The 17872-nt window shown below is 44.7% G+C and overlaps 2 protein-coding genes across 5 annotated transcripts in view; both read left to right on the forward strand.

Annotated features, from left to right (window-relative positions):
• FBLN2 (fibulin 2) overlaps positions 1–17872 on the forward strand; it is a 220999-nt gene that overhangs the window by 24283 nt on the left and 178844 nt on the right. For 3 of the 4 annotated variants that reach the window (XM_068253138.1, XM_068253141.1, XM_068253139.1), the window contains one exon: positions 7539–7598. The exons of the other annotated variant lie outside the window; for it this stretch is intronic. The gene's annotated coding sequence lies outside the window, so the exon portion shown is untranslated. The remainder of the gene's footprint in view (positions 1–7538; positions 7599–17872) is intronic. 4 annotated transcript variants of the gene reach the window in all.
• Positions 11672–12598, forward strand: LOC137533452 (olfactory receptor 1C1-like). The gene has a single exon (XM_068254839.1). It carries the CDS (start codon positions 11672–11674, stop codon positions 12596–12598), a length of 927 nt encoding a protein of 308 aa, XP_068110940.1.

Below are 17872 nucleotides of genomic sequence, written 5' to 3' on the forward strand. Positions count from 1 at the left end.
TCATTGGACTTTGGGCCCCTTAGCGCACTTAGGGTGCAAAAAAGTGCCACACATGTGGCATCACCGTACTCAGGAGAAGTAGTATAATGTGTTTTCTGGTGTATTTTTACACATACAGATGCTGGGTGGGAGAAATATCTCTGTAAATGACAATTATTTGATTTTTTTTTTTTTTACACACAATTGTCCATTTACAGAGAGATTTCTCCCACCCAGCATGGGTATGTATAAAAATACACCCCAAAACACATTATACTACTTCTTCTGAGTACGGCGATACCACATGTGTGACACTTTTTTGCAACCTAGGTGCGCTAAGGGGCCCAAAGTCCAATGAGTACCTTTAGGATTTCACAGGTCATTTTGCGACATTTGGTTTCAAGACTACTCACGGTTTAGGGCCCCTAAAATGCCAAGGCAGTATAGGAACCCTACAAATGACCCCATTTTAGAAAGAAGACACCCCAAGGTATTCCGTTAGGAGTATGGTGAGTTCATAAAAGATTTTTTTTTTTTTGTCACAAGTTAGCGGAAATTGATTTTGATTGTTTTTTTTTTTCACAAAGTGTCATTTTCCGCTAACCTGTGACAAAAAATAAAATCTTCTATAAACTCGCCATACTCCTAACGAAATACCTTTGGGTGTCTTCTTTCTAAAATGGGGTCATTTGTGGGGTTCCTATACTGCCCTGGCATTTTAGGGGCCCTAAACCGTGAGGAGTAGTCTTGAAACCAAATGTCGCAAATTGACCTGTAAAATCCTAAAGGTACTCATTGGACTTTGGGCCCCTTAGCGCACTTAGGGTGCAAAAAAGTGCCACACATGTGGCATCACCGTACTCAGGAGAAGTAGTATAATGTGTTTTCTGGTGTATTTTTACACATACAGATGCTGGGTGGGAGAAATATCTCTGTAAATGACAATTATTTGATTTTTTTTTTTTTTACACACAATTGTCCATTTACAGAGAGATTTCTCCCACCCAGCATGGGTATGTATAAAAATACACCCCAAAACACATTATACTACTTCTTCTGAGTACGGCGATACCACATGTGTGACACTTTTTTGCAACCCAGGTGCGCTAAGGGGCGCTAAGGGTCCTATTCACAGGTCATTTTGAGGCATTTGGATTCTAGACTACTCATCACGGTTTAGGGCCCCTAAAATGCGAGGGCAGTATAGCAACCCCACAAGTGACCCTATTTTAGAAAGAAGACACCCCAAGGTATTCTGTTAGGAGTATGGGGAGTTCATAGAAGATTTTTTTTTTTTGTCACAAGTTAGCGGAAAATGACACTTTGAAAAAAAAATAATACAAATCAATTTCCGCTAACTTGTGACAAAAAATAAAATCTTCTATGAACTCATCATACACCTAACAGAATACCTTGGGGTGTCTTCTTTCTAAAATGGGGTCACTTGTGGGGTTCCTATACTGCCCTCGCATTTTAGGGGCCCAAAACCGTGAGTAGTCTGGAAACCAGATTTCTCAAAATAACTGTTCAGGGGTGTAAGCATCTGCAAATTTTGATGACAGGTGGTCTATGAGGGGGCAAATTTTGTGGAACCGGCCATAAGCAGGGTGGCCTCTTAGATGACAGGTTGTATTGGGCCTGATCTGATGGATAGGAGTGCTAGGGGGGTGACAGGAGGTGATTGATGGGTGTCTCAGGGGGTGGTTAGAGGGGAAAATAGATGGAATCAATGCACTGGGGAGGTGATCGGAAGGGGGTCTGAGGGGGATCTGAGGGTTTGGCCGAGTGATCAGGAGCCCACACGGGGCAAATTAGGGCCTGATCTGATGGGTAGGTGTGCTAGGGGGTGACAGGAGGTGATTGATGGGTGTCTCAAGGTTTGATTAGAGGGGGGAAATAGATGCAAGCAATGCACTGGCGAGGTGATCAGGGCTGGGGTCTGAGGGCGTTCTGAGGGTGTGGGCGGGCGATTGGGTGCCCTAGGGGCAGATTAGGGTCTAATCTGATGGGTAACAGTGACAGGTGGTGATAGGGGGTGATTGATGGGTAATTAGTGGGTGTTTAGGGTAGAGAACAGATGTAAACACTGCACTTGGGAGGTGATTTGACATCGGATCTGCGGGCGATCTATTGGTGTGGGTGGGTGATCAGATTGCCCACAAGGGGCAGGTTAGGGGCTGATTGATGGGTGGCAGTGACATGGGGTGATTGATGGGTGGCAGTGACAGGGGGTGATTGACAGGTGATCAGTGGGTTATTACAGGGAATAACAGATGTAAATAATGCACTGGCGAATTGATAAGGGGGGGTCTGAGGGCAATCTGAGCGTGTGGGTGGGTGATTGGGTGCCCGCAAGGGGCAGATTAGGGTCTAATCTGATGGGTAACAGTGACAGGTGGTGATAGGAGGTGATTGATGGGTAATTAGTGGGTGTTTAGGGTAGAGAACAGATTTAAACACTGCACTTGGGAGGTGATCTGATGTCGGATCTGCGGGCGATCTATTGGTGTGGGTGGGTGATCAGATTGCCCTCAAGGCAGATTGCCCGTTAGGGGCTGATTGATGGGTGGCAGTGACAGGGGGTGATTGATGGGTGATTGACAGGTGATCAGTGGGTTATTACAGGGGGGATAGGCATACAGTACACAGGGGGGGGGGGGGGGGACTGGGGAGAATCTGAGGGGTGGGGGGTGATCAGGAGGGAGCAGGGGGCAGTTTAGGGTTAAAAAAAATAGCGTTGACCGATAGTGACAGGGAGTGATTGATTGGTGATTAGGGGGGTGACTGGGTGCAAACAGTGGTCTGGGGGGTGGGAAGGGGGGGGTCTGAGGGGTGCTGTGGGAGATCAGGGGGGGCGGAGATCAGTGTGCTTGGGTGCAGACTAGGGTGGCTGCAGCCTGCCCTGGTGGTCCCTTGGACACTGGGACCACCAGGGCAGGAGGCAGCCTGTATAATAGGCTTTGTATACATTACAAAGCCTATTATACAATGTACATGCGGCGATCCGGGTGCTAGTAACCCGCCGGCGCTTCCGAACGGCCGGCGGGTTACAGCGCGAGGGGGCTGAGCCAGACGTCAGCGCCTGATCGCGTCACGAATGACGCGATCGCCGCATAACCACGCCCGCAGCCGCCCCCGCCGATGGGCGTATTGCGGTCGTTTGGGCCCGGTCTTTGCCGCCGCCCATCGGCTGGGGGTGGTCCTTAAGTGGTTAAGACTATAGGGGTGGAATTAGAGAAAGGCCTAGTGCACACCAGAGCGGTTCTGCTGCTTTTTGCGATCCGCTTGCAGCTGCGGATACGCTTCGGTAATGTATTTCAATGGGTTGGTGCACACCAGAGCGGGAGGCGTTTTGCAGAAACGCATACTCCCTGGCTGCTGCAGATTTTGGATTGCGGAGGCGTTTCCGCCTCCAATGTAAAGTATAGGAAAAACGCAAACCGCTCTGAAAAACGCCTGTTCAGAGCGGCTTTGCCGGCGTTTTTGTTACAGAAGCTGTTCAGTAACAGCTTTACTGTAACAATATATTAAATCTACTACACAAAACCGCAAAACGCTAGCTGAAACGCTACAGAAAAAGAAGAAAAAGCGTTTCAAAATCTGCTAGCATTTTGCAGGTCTGCTAGCGGTTTTTAGTGTGCACCAGGCCTGTGTGTGTGTGTGTGTATTTGCCTTCAAAATGCATAGAAAATAATAAAGTAATTACTGAAAACAAGTATCGCTCACAAAAAAAGCTTAATTTTGTGGCGAAAAAAGCAAGATATAGATCATTTACATGTGATATAGTTATTGGCGAATGAATGGGAGGAGCACTGACGGGCAAATTGCTTCCGTCCTGAAGGTGAAAACACCCACAGGCTGAAGTGGTTAACCCCCTTGGTGGTACAATAAATCCGCCAGGGGGCAGCGCAGCACTTTTTTAAATTTATTTATTTATTTTAAAGCATGTAGCTAGCCTAGCGCTAGCTACATGCTTCCCCCCTTCCTTCACTATCCCTCCCACCCCTCCGATCGCCGCCGGCGCTTTTACCCTGCACAGAATCCCGTTCTGAACGGGATTCCCTGTATGGGCTTCCCCGTCACCATGGCGACGATCGCGATGACGTCACGGACGTCATCGACGTCCTGACGTCAGCGGGTGTCCCGATCCACCCCTCAACGCTGCCTGGCACTGATTGGCCAGGCAGCGCAGGAGTCTCATGGGGGGGCGGGTGGCGGCGGCGATCGTTATGCACACGCAGCTAGCAAAGTGCTAGCTGCGTGTAGCAAAAATAAAATTATGTAAATCGGCCCAGCAGGGCCTGAGCGGCACCCTCCGACGGCTTACCCCATGTCCAGCACGGGGTAACCGCTAAGGAGGTTAAAGGAGTCATCAGGCTATTTATTCTACCCCCTCATTCTACTTACCTGGGGCTTCCACCAGCCCAGGGGCGTAGCTAGTAACGACTGGGCCCCATAGCAATTTTTTTTTCATGCCCCACCCCCCTCATCTGTGACTTCTTAAGGCCCATTCACACTGAATCGCAAAATGGTAACGCTTAGCACTACTGTTTTGCACAGGTGATTTTCCATGATTGGCGCTGTAAAATCACTGCTCTCACTTCTGCAATTCAGAGCGATCACAGTCAGAGCTTTATAAGCACTGCACCGCGATCACTTCAGAATCGTGGCAAAATACTGCATGTAACGCATTTTGCGATTGCCGCTAATCGCAAAACGCCTGCGATTGGTGCCAAGATCACTGCCATAGGGTAATATGACACTAGCGATTGAAAAAGCGCTAACGCTTTAGCGATCAGCAGGAATCACCCGCTAATTGTTCAGGTGTGAATATTGTTCAGGTGTGAATGGGCCCTAAGGGGCCCTGAAGGGGGAGTGAGGATTTGTTAGATCACAGCTTCCCCCCCCCCCCCACCTGCAGGGGCTGCTAGCTACACCACTGCCAAACATAAACACACACTGTAGATCCACATCTCCTACACTTCCATATACGAAGTAGATATACAGTGGGATGCAAAAGTTTGAACAACCTTGTTAATCTTCACAATTTTCCTCTATAAATTGTTGGTTGTTACGATAAAAAATGACAGTTAAATATATCATAAAGGAGACACACACAGTGAAATTTGAGAAGTGAAATGAAGTTTATTGGATTTACAGAAAGTGCGCAGTAATTGTTTACATAAAATTAGGCACCTGCATAAATGTGTGCACTGTTGTCATTTTATTGATTCCAAAACCTTTAGAACTAATTATTGGAACTCAAATTGGCTTGGTAAGCTCAATGACCCTGACCTACATAAACAGGTGAATCCAATTATGAGAGAGTATTTAAGGGGGGGTCAATTGTAAGTTTTCCTACTCTTTTAATTTTTTCTGAAGAGTAGACACATGAGGGTCTCAAAACAACTCTCAAATGACCTGAAGACAAAGATCGTTCACCATTCTGGTTTAGGGGAAGGATACAGAAAGCTGTCTTAGAGATTTCAGCTGTCTGTTTCCACAGTTAGGAACATACTGAGGAAATGGAAGACCACAGGCTCAGTTCAAGTTAAGGCTCTAAGTGGCAGAACAAGAACAATCTCAGATAAGCAGAAGCAACAAATGGTGAGAACAGTCAGAGTCAACCCACAGACCAGCACCAAAGACCTAAAACATCATCTTGCTGTAGATGGAGTCACTGTGCATCGTTCAACCATTTAGCACACTTTACACCAGGAGATGCTGTATGCGAGAGAGATGCAGAGGAAGCCTTTTCACCGCCCACAGCACAAACAGAGCCACTTGAGGTATGCTAAAGCACATCTGGACAAGCCAGCTTAATTTTGGAATAAAGTAGTGTGGACTGGTGAAACTAAAATTGAGTTATTTAGACATAACAAGGGACCTTATGCATGGAGGAAAAACAACACAGCAGTTCAAAAAAAACACCTGCTACCTACAGTAAAATATGGTGGTAGTTCCATCATGCTGTGGAACTGTGTGGCCAGTGCAGGGAGTGGGAATCTTGTCAAAGTTGAGGGACGCATGTATTCCTCTCAGTATCAGCAGACAAAGCTAAAGCTGCTCAGTGGCTGGATCTTTTAACAAGACAATGACCCTAAACACTGCTCAAAAACCATTAAGGCATTCATCCAGAAGAACAAGTACAATGTTCTGGAATGGCCATCTCAGTCCCCAGATGTGAATATAATTGAAAATCTGTGGTGATACTGGTATGAGTTGAAGAGAGTTGTCCATGCTCGGAAGTCATCAAACCTGAATGAACTAGAGATGTTTTGTAAAGAGGAATAGTCCAAAATTACTTCAGGCGTCTCTTACGTCAGGCGTCTCCCCGCCTCCTCTCCCTCTGTAGTGCTATAAGAAAATGGCCGCCAATGTCCGTATTTGTGGACATCGTCAGCCATTTTCTTGTAGCAATACAGAAGGGAGAGAGAGCGGGGGTGCTCGGAGAATTTTAGGTGGTGCTTCAGCACCCCTCCTGGCGCCGCCCATGCTCCCGGTCACAATGCAATTCTCTACCTGGCTCTGATCTACCTCCTCACACACAGGACTCAAAATGGAGTGATTAACTCCCCCTCTTCCCCCCCGTATATATCTGCATGTGGTGGGATCTCTTGTGATTGGCTGCTGTGCATTGTGTGCATCCTGATAGCAAATTATTTGCTTCAGCTGATGGCTGTTCCGCCTTTCCCTCCAAAAATTGGCGCTAGGATTGTTCTAAAACTATGACCGCATGGCGTATTACCAGACCTTTCTTGCAAAAATCCTTGGTAAGCAAGAAAGGCAAACACTGGTTCGCATGAGAACCGGGGGCCCCAGGCTCTCTCACTTGCCGGGGCCCCCAAACCACCATGCGATACCTGGAGGGAAGTGTGGGTGATCCCTGGGCATCTCACCACCAGGGAATTCACCCCCACTGCCTCTGAACTAAACACTTCCAGCATTATTATTTGGTCAGCAGGCAAATAAAGGTAGGAAATTGCTTTAGCTGGAAGTGAACAATTGTGAGTGTTGCAGTTAGCATTCAGTTCAGAGGCAATGGGGGTGAATTTCCTGGTGGTGAGAGGCCCAGGGCCCACCCACACTTCCCTCTAGGTATCACATGGTGGTTTGGGGGCCCCAGCCAGTGAGAGAGACTGGGCCCCCCGACTGTCGTGCGAGCCATTGTTTGTGATTTTAAATTTGTTTTTTGCAGCATCCAGGATGCGGTGGACAGGTAAGTGGTTAGGGAGGGGACCGTGTGGGACATCTGCCTGCACGGGGCGTCCCTGCAAGCAATGTAATCTATGATTACCTTCAACCGAGCCTTCCTCCTGAATGCTACCTAATGTATGCAATTCTTGCTAAATTTGTTATGGCCAGCAAAGGGTGTATAACAGTACACCTCATTGGCTGTCTGGCTCCTGCTGACCAAATAAAGGTAGGAAATTGCTTTAGCTGGGAGTGAGCAATTGTGTGTGTTGCAGTAAGCAGGAATGGCCCAACATCAAACGTATGATTCTCGCTCATCTCTATTGGAGAAAAGGGGTAGACTCATTAGCTCTTGTGTCTTTCAGCTACACCAGGGAAAGTGGGATCCAGAGGGTTGGACCATGGAAGCAAATTATTTTTATTAGGTGAGTTTGAGTTTGTTTCACTATGTTCACTGCAGCATACCTCTGCTTGCTTGTCAACACAGACAAGCACGATAAATATAGGCATACATCTCCAATTAATCAGGAAGCAAAACACATCAATCAAATTAAAGATGCCACAAGATTCTATTCAGATAGCCAACAGCTGTCTAAATAGACCATCTTTTTGATTTGCCAGATTTCTGCTTAGTCAATAGTCATATGTAATTGGTTATTTTTTTCACCTATACTATTCCCTGAATAAACTTCATTATACAATTATTTTTCCAAGGGAATTTCAGAATTATTTTTGAATCACAATTAGTCCAGAGAGAATTTAACATGAAGAATTATAAATATTCACACCTAATCACAGTCTGAAATCGTTACAGTGATCTCAGCATTACTGCCGCAAGCATGGAAGATGTCCAAGTCTGCTGGCAAGCAATATTCCTTCATTTCCTTTGTTTCCAGAAAGCCTTACATTCTGTTTCGTGTTTAACTTCTTGGCTTTTGCAGATTGCATTTCTAATTGTGTCCATTTTGTTCAGCATAAAAAAAAGGAGTGACCTTTTTTACTTATAACCCAAATCCACCCAGATTTTTTTAGGTTTTTTTTGTATTAGTAGAAGGTGGAAGGTTAGTTAGATCTATAGCTGTCTGTCTCACTTCCTGTTCTTTATGACATATGTAAGGTCCCGTTTACACTTAAAGCGGAACTGTAGATATAAAATAAACACATTGTTTCACTTACCTGGGGCTTCCCCAAGCCCCCAGCAGCTGTCCTGTCCCGCGCCGAATCTCCACGAGTCTCCGTTCCCCCGCCGCTGAAACCGAAAGTAGCTGGTGACGGGAGAACAGAGGCTCGTTGAGGAGCGGCGCGGGACAGGACGGCTGCTGGGGGCTTGGGGAAGCCCCAGGTAAGTGAAACAGTGTTTATTTTATATCTACAGTTCCGCTTTAATCAGTTGCTCTCAGGTATAACTGAAGAAAACTGATTTTCAAAGTAATGCCCCTGTTTTCCTATGGCACAGTTCCCACTATACGCATTTTAACTGAAATGTTTTTCAGACTGCACTGCTATGGAAAAAACGAGTACCAAGGCATACTAAATCATACCAACGCATTAAGTGTAAAAGGGCCCTTAGGATGCAGGCATGAAGTGGTGAAGTGGATGAATTTTCTTCTGGGTCACAGACAGCAATAAGCTCCTGAAAAGTATCTAACCTTTCTCCTGAAAAAAAGTTAATTTATTTGCTTTGTCAGCCTGCCCTTTGTGGCATCTGCGATAGCAATAGACTGTTGATCAAATTCTCACCAACGTGGACCATAAAAGCAATAAAACCTGTTAGAGGTTCTGCCTCACTTGATCCAAACACTGAGGCTAGGTTTACAGTAGGACGTTGCATTGTGATGGGACGTTAAAGTTGCAACACAGCATTACAATGCAACTAAAAAGTGGTAACACAGATTAAGGTTGCGTTACCATTGCATAAAGTACGTACATTAAACCATACAGGCAATGAAAAGTATGCTTTCCTGTACCTGGTAGCATGTGCGTTTCGAACTAATGCACTGCAGCAGCGCATCACCATAATGCAGCACGTTACCATGCAATGCTAACATCGCACTGTGAACGTCACATACTATACACTTTTCACTGCAGTGCGGTAGGCTGCATTATAAGACTTTATAACGCAGCACCATGACGTCTTACTGTAAACCTAGCCTTAATGAAAGACTGGAGTGAAGCTTTATTGTGTTTAATTTTTGCTGATGTTAAGGCTGGATTCACAGTGGTCAGTTGCATAACGCTTGCATTGTAATGAGTGTGAACTGCAATGGATATTGACTTTAATACAAAGCCTGCATGCAGGCAGTTAGAATAACGCAATTAGTTACAAAGCATTGCTGTGAACAGCCCCATAGAATTGTGTGAGCAGTGAGTTGACATGCAGAATTATTCTGCTGTGCAACTGAGCACTGTGAACAGGGCCTTACAATGGGAGCAGACCCATGACACATCATCAGTTCTCTAGCAAAGGCTTGAAGCTGGGTGCCACACCCAGAGCCGGATCACCCACAAGGGAAATATAGGCAGTTGCCTAGGGCCTGGAGAGAGTCTAGGGGCCTGGAGGATGCTAGCCGCCACCAAATCTTACCAAAAAAGCCAGGTGATCATCAGCGATGGGCAAAAAACTGCCATCTTGCCTAGGGCCCTATTTCATCTTAAAGAGACACTGAAGCGAGAATAATTCTCGCTTCAGAGCTCATAGTTAGCAGGGGCACGTGTGCCCCTGCTAAAACGCCGTTATCCCGCGGCTAAACGGGGGTCCCTTCACCACCCCCCCCCCCCCCCGCAAAATCATTGACCAAATTGGTTTTATATTTTGCTGCTCCTAGAGGCAGGGCTAACGGCTGCAGCCCTGCCTCTAGTCGCGTCTATCAGCGGCACATCGGCGCCTCTCCCCCGCCCCGCTCAGTGAAGGAAGACTGAGAGGGGCGGGGGAGAGGCGGAGATACGCGCTGACAGGCGTGCGTGGGGCAGGGCTGCGGCGGTTAGCCCTGCCCCAACAAGGAAGAGATCCCCGGCTGCTCGGAGGGGATTTGTGAGGTGAGGGACCCCCTTTGTGCGGCGCGATAGCGGCGGTTTAGCAGGGGCACACATGCCCCTGCTAACTATGAGCTCTGAAGCGAGATTTATTCTCGCTTCAGAGTCTCTTTAATTGTTTCCTGGCCACACCATGTTAGTGCAGCCTCTGCCAGTGGAATTAAATTAACCCTTTCCCATCCAATTTCTTGATCATCCCCCTCCCCCGGACTTAATTAATTTACCGGTGTGCTTTGGGGAATGTGGGTTATCGGGATGTGTGCAACAAGAAACAGTGAGAGACAGGTTGAGATAAGTGCTTCAGAAAACAGCACTGTTGCGACCAAGCTTGATGCTCATAGCTTATATCTTTTGCATAGGTAACAACTGAAGTTTCTAAACTCTCCCTGTACTGGAAGCAATATGAAACTTATATCTGTGCTACTAATGTCCTACTTCTTAGCTGTACTTCACATACAAATCATCTCATAAGTCTTTTTTTCACCTCAGATTCCCATTAAATATTTTCATTATACCTGTCAAAAAGACAGCAAGAAGTTAGAGAACATATTTACACTGAAGACAACAAAAACCTGAAGCACTTAGAAACCTTTCTTAATGCTTAACTTCAACCCTTCGTATGATAACATTTAGGCCTGGGATCCACTAGAAAGCGCAAAGCGCTATCACAATAGCTAGTGATTTGTGATAGCGCTTTGCAAGTGATTTTGGGAGCAATGTCCCTGCTCCTATACAATTCATTAGAATGAAAACGCTGCAAACCTGCGACTGCAATTTCCCTAATCGCTATCGCTATAGTGGAATTTGTCCCATCCATTTACATTAGCGGAGTGTTTAGGGAAATCACTAGCGATTTAAAGCGCTCCCTAAGGCCGGTTACACACTGAAAGCGTGCAGGAGAACGGCTCCTGCACACGTTGCGGCGTGTCGTCGGGAAACTCCGGTGCGACGCTGAGTAGCGGTGGTAGTAGTTAATTAACCCGAAGGGGAAACGGCGATTCCCGACGATAAAATGCGCCGGGAAGCGTCGTACCGCAAAGTATCGAAACGCAGCGTCGGGTGTGAAAGGTAAAAGGAAAGTCTATGGACTTTCCTTTTACCTTGGTTAACGCAAAGTATAGACTTTGCGTTAAAACGCCAAAAGAGGGCTCTGGTGTAAAAGAGCCCTAAGCGCTGAAAAAACCTCTCTAGTGGGTTCCAGCCCTTACACTCAAAAGAGGAAAAAAAAAGGATTCCATTTATGTTCCGCTAATTTCCCTGACTTACGATAAAGCAGTCATAGTAGTAGTAGTAGCAATGTAATTCTCCCCAAATTAATCCAGTTTGTACAATTTTATAGGAATTTCTCTGGAAAATAATGCTAGCATTTCTAATCATTTATTCACATCCATACGCAGGACAGACTTTTACATAACTTTGGCTCAGTTCTCTCAAATGTGTATTAAGCTTCTAGGAGAGTTTCACGATGGTAAACAAAACCGTATTATCTGAGTTGTATCTGTCTGGCATGTCGGATTTTCCACATCTTCAGTTCCTTCTCTTCCTGCTTTTTCTCCTGATTTACAGTATAACCCTAATTGGAAACCTCCTTATCATCTTCCTTATAGTCTCTGACTCACACCTTCATACTCCTATGTACTTCTTCCTTGGAAACCTGGCTTGTCTTGACTTGGGGGGTTCTTCGCTTACCACTCCAAGGATGCTGTTTGACCTCAGTACCAACACCAGGGTCATTTCCATCCCAGCATGCCTGACCCAAGTCTTTTTCTTCATCTTTTTTGCCAGCTCTGAAATACTTTTATTGTCTGTCATGTCTTATGATCGTTACCTTGCCATCTGTAGACCTCTACATTATTTTTACATCATGCAATGGAAGATGTGTGTCCAGTTAGCTCTTGGTGTTTGGACTCTTGGGATGATCTACTCTTTGGTGCACTCGCTCATAACCCTGAGGCTGATGTTCTGTGACTCGAATATTGTCCAGAGTTTCTTCTGTGATTTGTCCAAATTATTCCAGATTTCTTGTACTGATGTGTTCATCAATGTCTTGTTAATCTTTCTTCTTGGTGGGCTTTTAGGGACCGCTTCTTTACTGATGACCTTTATCCCATACATCCTACTATTCTCTACAGTGATTAAAATCAAAAGGAATAATAACAGTTTCAAGGCTTTATCCACCTGTTCCTCTCACCTTACCGTGGTCTTCATCTTTTATGGAACCCTCATTTTCAGCTACTTTAGACCCTCCACAAGTTATCACTATAAAGCGGACAGACTGATATCAATGTTTTACACCACATTTACTCCTCTACTAAATCCTCTTATATACAGTTTAAGGAATCATGAACTGAAAGCTGCGATACAAAGAATTTACAAAACGTATGTTTTATAATCAGGGCCGGCGCTACCATTAAGGCAAAGGAGGCAGCTGCCCCAGGGCCCCAGAGCTTGTAGGGGCCCCCAGTGGCTACAAGAGGAAAAAAAAAATTCAAATCGGCCTTGTAGTTTTTGAGAAAATCGATTTTAAAGTTTCAAAGGAAAAAAAAACACATTTAAAAACCTGCCGACTTTAATGGTTAATAGCAAATCCACCTTAAATGCTAGAAACCCTAAATTTGCAGGATATCATTAGGAATAAGAGGAAAAAACAATTTTTCAAAAAGACCTTATAGTTTTTGAGAAAATCGATTTTAAAGTTTAGAAGGAAAAAAGTAAAGTTTTAAATGCGGTAAATGTAACTTTTAGTAGCAAACCTAACGGTAGTGTAATTTTACATGTATCAAACGAAATAGCAATAAATTTCCTGACGGGGTTTCCAGGGGGTCTATACGCAGCCGCAGCGCTTTGGCCAGGGACGCTATACAGCCGCAATATGGCTGTATGAAGATCCCTGGCATTTTTTCCTATTTTCCCAATTTTTTTATGTTTAGAGTGTGGGAATTTTTTTTTTTTTTTTAATTATGTGGGATCCCCCCTCCTGAAACTTTTTAACCCCTTGTCCCCCATGCAGACTGGGATAGCCAGAATGTGGAGCTCCAACCGATTGGGACTTCACACCCTGACTATACCAGCTGCAAAAAAGGTCCCCTAATGCCGATTTTTGTTCCGGGGTATATGTTGGGGGGGCCCCCCAGGTTCATTTTGCCCTGGGGCCCCATTGTTGCTTAAACCGGCCCTGTTTATAATCTGTAATTAAAACAATTACATGCCAGGCATTGGGCTCTATTCACAAAACCATGTGCGATAACTCTTTTTTGGGTGAAAAATTACCTCCAGTGATAATTCACTAAAAATAGTGAAAATAGTGAGTACCGTAATCATTAAAATTGTACCAAGTGGGATAAATGTTTGATAAAAGTGCGATAAAACAGGTGATAAACAGGTGATAAAACAGTCAGTAATATGTACAGAAAAAAAAGCTTTTTTGACCACTGTATGGCAGCCCATATGCTTGTCACCCATTACACAGAGACGGCCCAGGAAAGCCGGTCACATTTAAGGTGGGACCTCAACTCTTGCGCAGGACAGAATGAAAACATAAACAGTATAAATGCACCCCGTTTGTATATAATTTAGCCTGTCTAATTCCCCCTCATCTGTGAATAATCACAACTGTAATTTGAGCCCTCAGCTGTGCCAGCTGGCTGCCTCAGCAGAGCAGCTAATGTGTAAACACAGAATGTTAACCCTATGTCTGCTTCCATGAAAGCAGGAAATACATACACTGGAGATTTTTTGTTAGATTTGTATCAGCTGTAACAAAAAAAAAATGTTTTTCTTTAAAGGTTATTATGCTGTTGCTTATCTTTTAGAGCAGAGATGAATTTTCTCCTCGACATCTATAAAATCATCTAAAAGACTGTACGAGGTCTGAAAGTGTGCCTTGAGATTAGACACACTAGTCTTTTCTGCCTTCTATGTAAAATTGACATAAACTCGAGCAAAGAAAACTCAAAAGGCTCCATCCTGAAGGCCAAAAGCAGAGAAGTGATAATTATCACCTACCACTTGTAGGTGATAAAAAAAAAATCCTTAATTAACACCAACTTTTCAATTGAGAATCTCAGATTGGAGATAAATGTTGAGGTAATTATCACACGTTTACCTCACTTTTACCGCATGAGGTAATTTAGGGAGAAAAAAAAATTGTGAATTTGAAAATGGAGATACTTTGGTCGGTGTTTATCACTACCTAATTTAACTCATGCGGTAACTCATTGAGAATAGAGCCCATTGTGTCAAGAAATATGCAGCTTGCAGCTATTATAATTATTTAGTATTTATGTAGCGCCGACATATTACGCAGCGCTGTACAGAGTATATTGTCTTGTCACTAACTGTCCCTCAGAGGAACTCGCAATCTAATCCCTACCATAGTGATATGTCTATGTATGTATCGTGTAGTGTATGTATCGTAGTCTAGGGCCAATTTAGAGGGAAGCCAATTAAAGAGAGTCTGAAGCAAAAATATATTACTAAATTGACCTTTCCATTTGCTTCAGTACTCTCTCCAGCGCTAAACCGCCGCATACCTGGTGAAAAACGAGGGCTGCCGACCCCCCAAATCCCCGGGGGGGACTAAGGACGGCGCTTCCTGGAAGGGCCAGAGCTCTCTGCTGTAGGTCTGCCTTTCCTGCCGTCAATCGCCGCGCATCGCCGCCTCTCCCAGCCCCTCCCACTCTTTCTTCACAAAGAGGGGCGGGGAGAGGCGGCGATCCGCGGGGCGATTGACAGCAAGAGAGGCGGAGCTACAGTGAATAGCTCAGCCTCTCAGGGCAGCACAATCCACGACCAACTTGTTTGCCCGGGCATTTAGGGGGTCTGCAGTGCTCGTTTTTTTGACGGGGATGCGGCGGTTTAGCGCTGGTGAGACTTCTGAAGCGAATGGAAAGGTAAATTTAGCAAAAAAAATTTGCTTCAGAGTTTCTTTAACCTATCTGTATTTTTTGGGGGATGTGGGAGGAAACCCACACAGACACGGGGAGAAGATACAAACTTAGATAATGCAAGGGCATTAAAATCGGGGACCCAGTGCTGCAAGGCAACCACTACGTCACCATGCTGCATATAAAAGGTTTATTCAGATGTATATAGGTTATGTTAAAATGTATTTTCAGCTTCATATTTCCAGTATCCAGGGATTATGGCGGTGGTGTCGCAATAGGGGATGCAGAGGTTCCAACCACCTTGAAGTGCTTGGATCAGAGGGGTCCACCAGGGTCCCCTCTTCAACTGCTTTATTAGCTCTTTATTGGTGCTATGTTGGTAATAATTATCTCTATATTTGTGCTTTTTCTATAGTTTGTTGTTCTAAAAAAATTAAAAATGTTGCCGTTTTCTGCTTCAACCTTTCGGCCACTACAGCTTTCCCTGGCAGATTTTGATGCTCCATACCAATTGTTAGGTATAGAGGGCTTGAAAAACTTGCACTGGAGCAAGGGGCATATCTAGAGGGGAGCTGCTATTGTAGAATGGCTCAGAGCTTTAGGGAGCCCTAAATACTAACCTACCCTTCCTCCGATACAGGGAACTATACTTCAGATCAGGTGTTTTTGTGGCTACACTTGTTATGTGTGTGAAGATCATGATGGCCACACCTGTTTTATGACCCTTGTGAGATGGGCCTCCAGGATGTGAGGGTCTACAAGGGAAGGCAAGGGAAGGAGCGGGGAAATCATGGGAACCAATCAAGGTTTCACTAGGGGGGACCCATGAATTGTAGTTACGCCACTAACTGGAGCCCTTAGTTCTTTAGCTACACCACTGGATAATGGGACAATTGTGCATCCTGCAGCCATGATCAGTACACCCTTGAATTTTATGGGAATTCTCAGCAATAAAACAACTTGTTATCAAGAAAACTAAGGTGCCTGGGATTTGGGTGATGATAGCTGAGGAACTTTATGTACCTGTAGGGCAGCCATGGCCACAACTGGTTTTCCTTCTGGAAATGTATAATGAAATATAAGATATTACAATTTATATTGATTAGTGGGGTTAAACAGAGTTTCCTTCTTTCATCTGTATACCCTGTTGTATGAATGTGTTCAGTACTGAGTAGGAATAACCTGATAACATTGTAGTTAATACCTTTTGAAAATAATTTGGCCTTCAGAGATTACAAACTGAAAAAAGGTTGTTCTCTAAAGTTGTAATCCTCTGATCATCTTGCTAGTCAGATTTCAGCCTTATGACTCTTGAACGTGGCTAAAAGATGACTAGATGAGCAAATCACTTGTCTACCATCTCCATCAAAATATAAGTCATTTTCAAAGACAAAAATGGACCTGTTTCAGTAACCCCTTTTGCCCTTTTCCCCCTTACACGCACCGCCTCTCATCAGCCCTCTCATTTGAAACCATGCATTGATCTACAGATGGGTGGGCAGTTTACAGTTGTCATAATTAGATAAGGATGTTCAAACAGATGTTACTCATAACTGGCACTACACACCGGGGCACGTTAGACTAGCCAGTGAATTACAGGACTGGCTGAAAGATTGAGCTATGGGCTTTATTCACAAGGGCATACAGCCATACAGTGTACAATAAGCACCTTAAAAGTCATACAAACAGATATTACTAAAAAAGGAAGGAGGATTCCGCTACACCAGTGGCTGGGTGAAAAAAGTCTCCGTTTATTATCACATCAGTGGATACTTCCTTCCTTTTTTTAGCTATATGAGCTTTCTGCATAGATTCCTGACTCCCTCTGGTATGTGTGTGGTTGGTAGAAGTGGGTCCATTCCTGTTTCACAACAGATATTACCTTTAGACCCCTGACGCTGCCGCAGGGTCATATCCGGCAGGAGCATCACATCACCACCACAATGCAAAAAATAAGTGCAAGACCAGCCTCAAGTCGAATTAAGCTTCTGTAGCATAAGACCCGCGTTCTGAAGCAGCCCTGGTGGGCAGGAAAGCTGTTGCTGCTTGGGTCAGCATCCTCTTGCCAGAGATTTCTGGAAAGATCCCAGCTGGGCTGTAGAAAATGGCAGTACTGCAGGAAGAGGTTTGGCTGCAGGAAGTGGCTGGGCTGCAGGAAGTGGCTAGCTGCAAGAAGTGGCTGAACTGTAGGACGAGGCTGAGCTGCAGGAAGTAGCTAAGTTGCAGGAAGTTGCTGGGCTGCATCACTTCAGAATGATTTGTTTATTGTGTGTTCTGAAGTCAAGGTAAATACCACCTGGTCTTCCAGAATGCTCTGGGAGGAGAATTCTGCATAATAAACAAGAGCGGCACTAGGCAATATCTTCACTGGGCTCTTGCCAGTGACTCTATGATACAAACGGCACCATAAGAATGGCTGTAAAGCGGACATGTTAATCTGTGTATTTATGAAGGGGTGGGACTTCTAATTGACTTTACCAGCAGTAAAGTTGTCTCCATTTGTCACAAATATAAAAATGTAATTCAGGATGAGGAATGATTTTACAATGGTCAATACTGTAAAAGATGAGCTATTATATTCATTAAGTTATTATCTAACTAGTGAATAGGGCCATGAGGACTCTACATCACTCAAGTTGTGTAAGCTGAGGTTCCAGAAATACAATTTTGGGCAGAGGTGGAAAAAAATTATCAAAAGTAGCAATACATTTTAAAATTAACACACCACAAAAACCCCTAGTGGCACCAATCAGAATGGAGGATTGCTTGAATATGTTGGA

The sequence above is a fragment of the Hyperolius riggenbachi genome, chromosome 9 (assembly GCF_040937935.1).
Source record: "Hyperolius riggenbachi isolate aHypRig1 chromosome 9, aHypRig1.pri, whole genome shotgun sequence".
NCBI lineage: Eukaryota > Metazoa > Chordata > Amphibia > Anura > Hyperoliidae > Hyperolius > Hyperolius riggenbachi.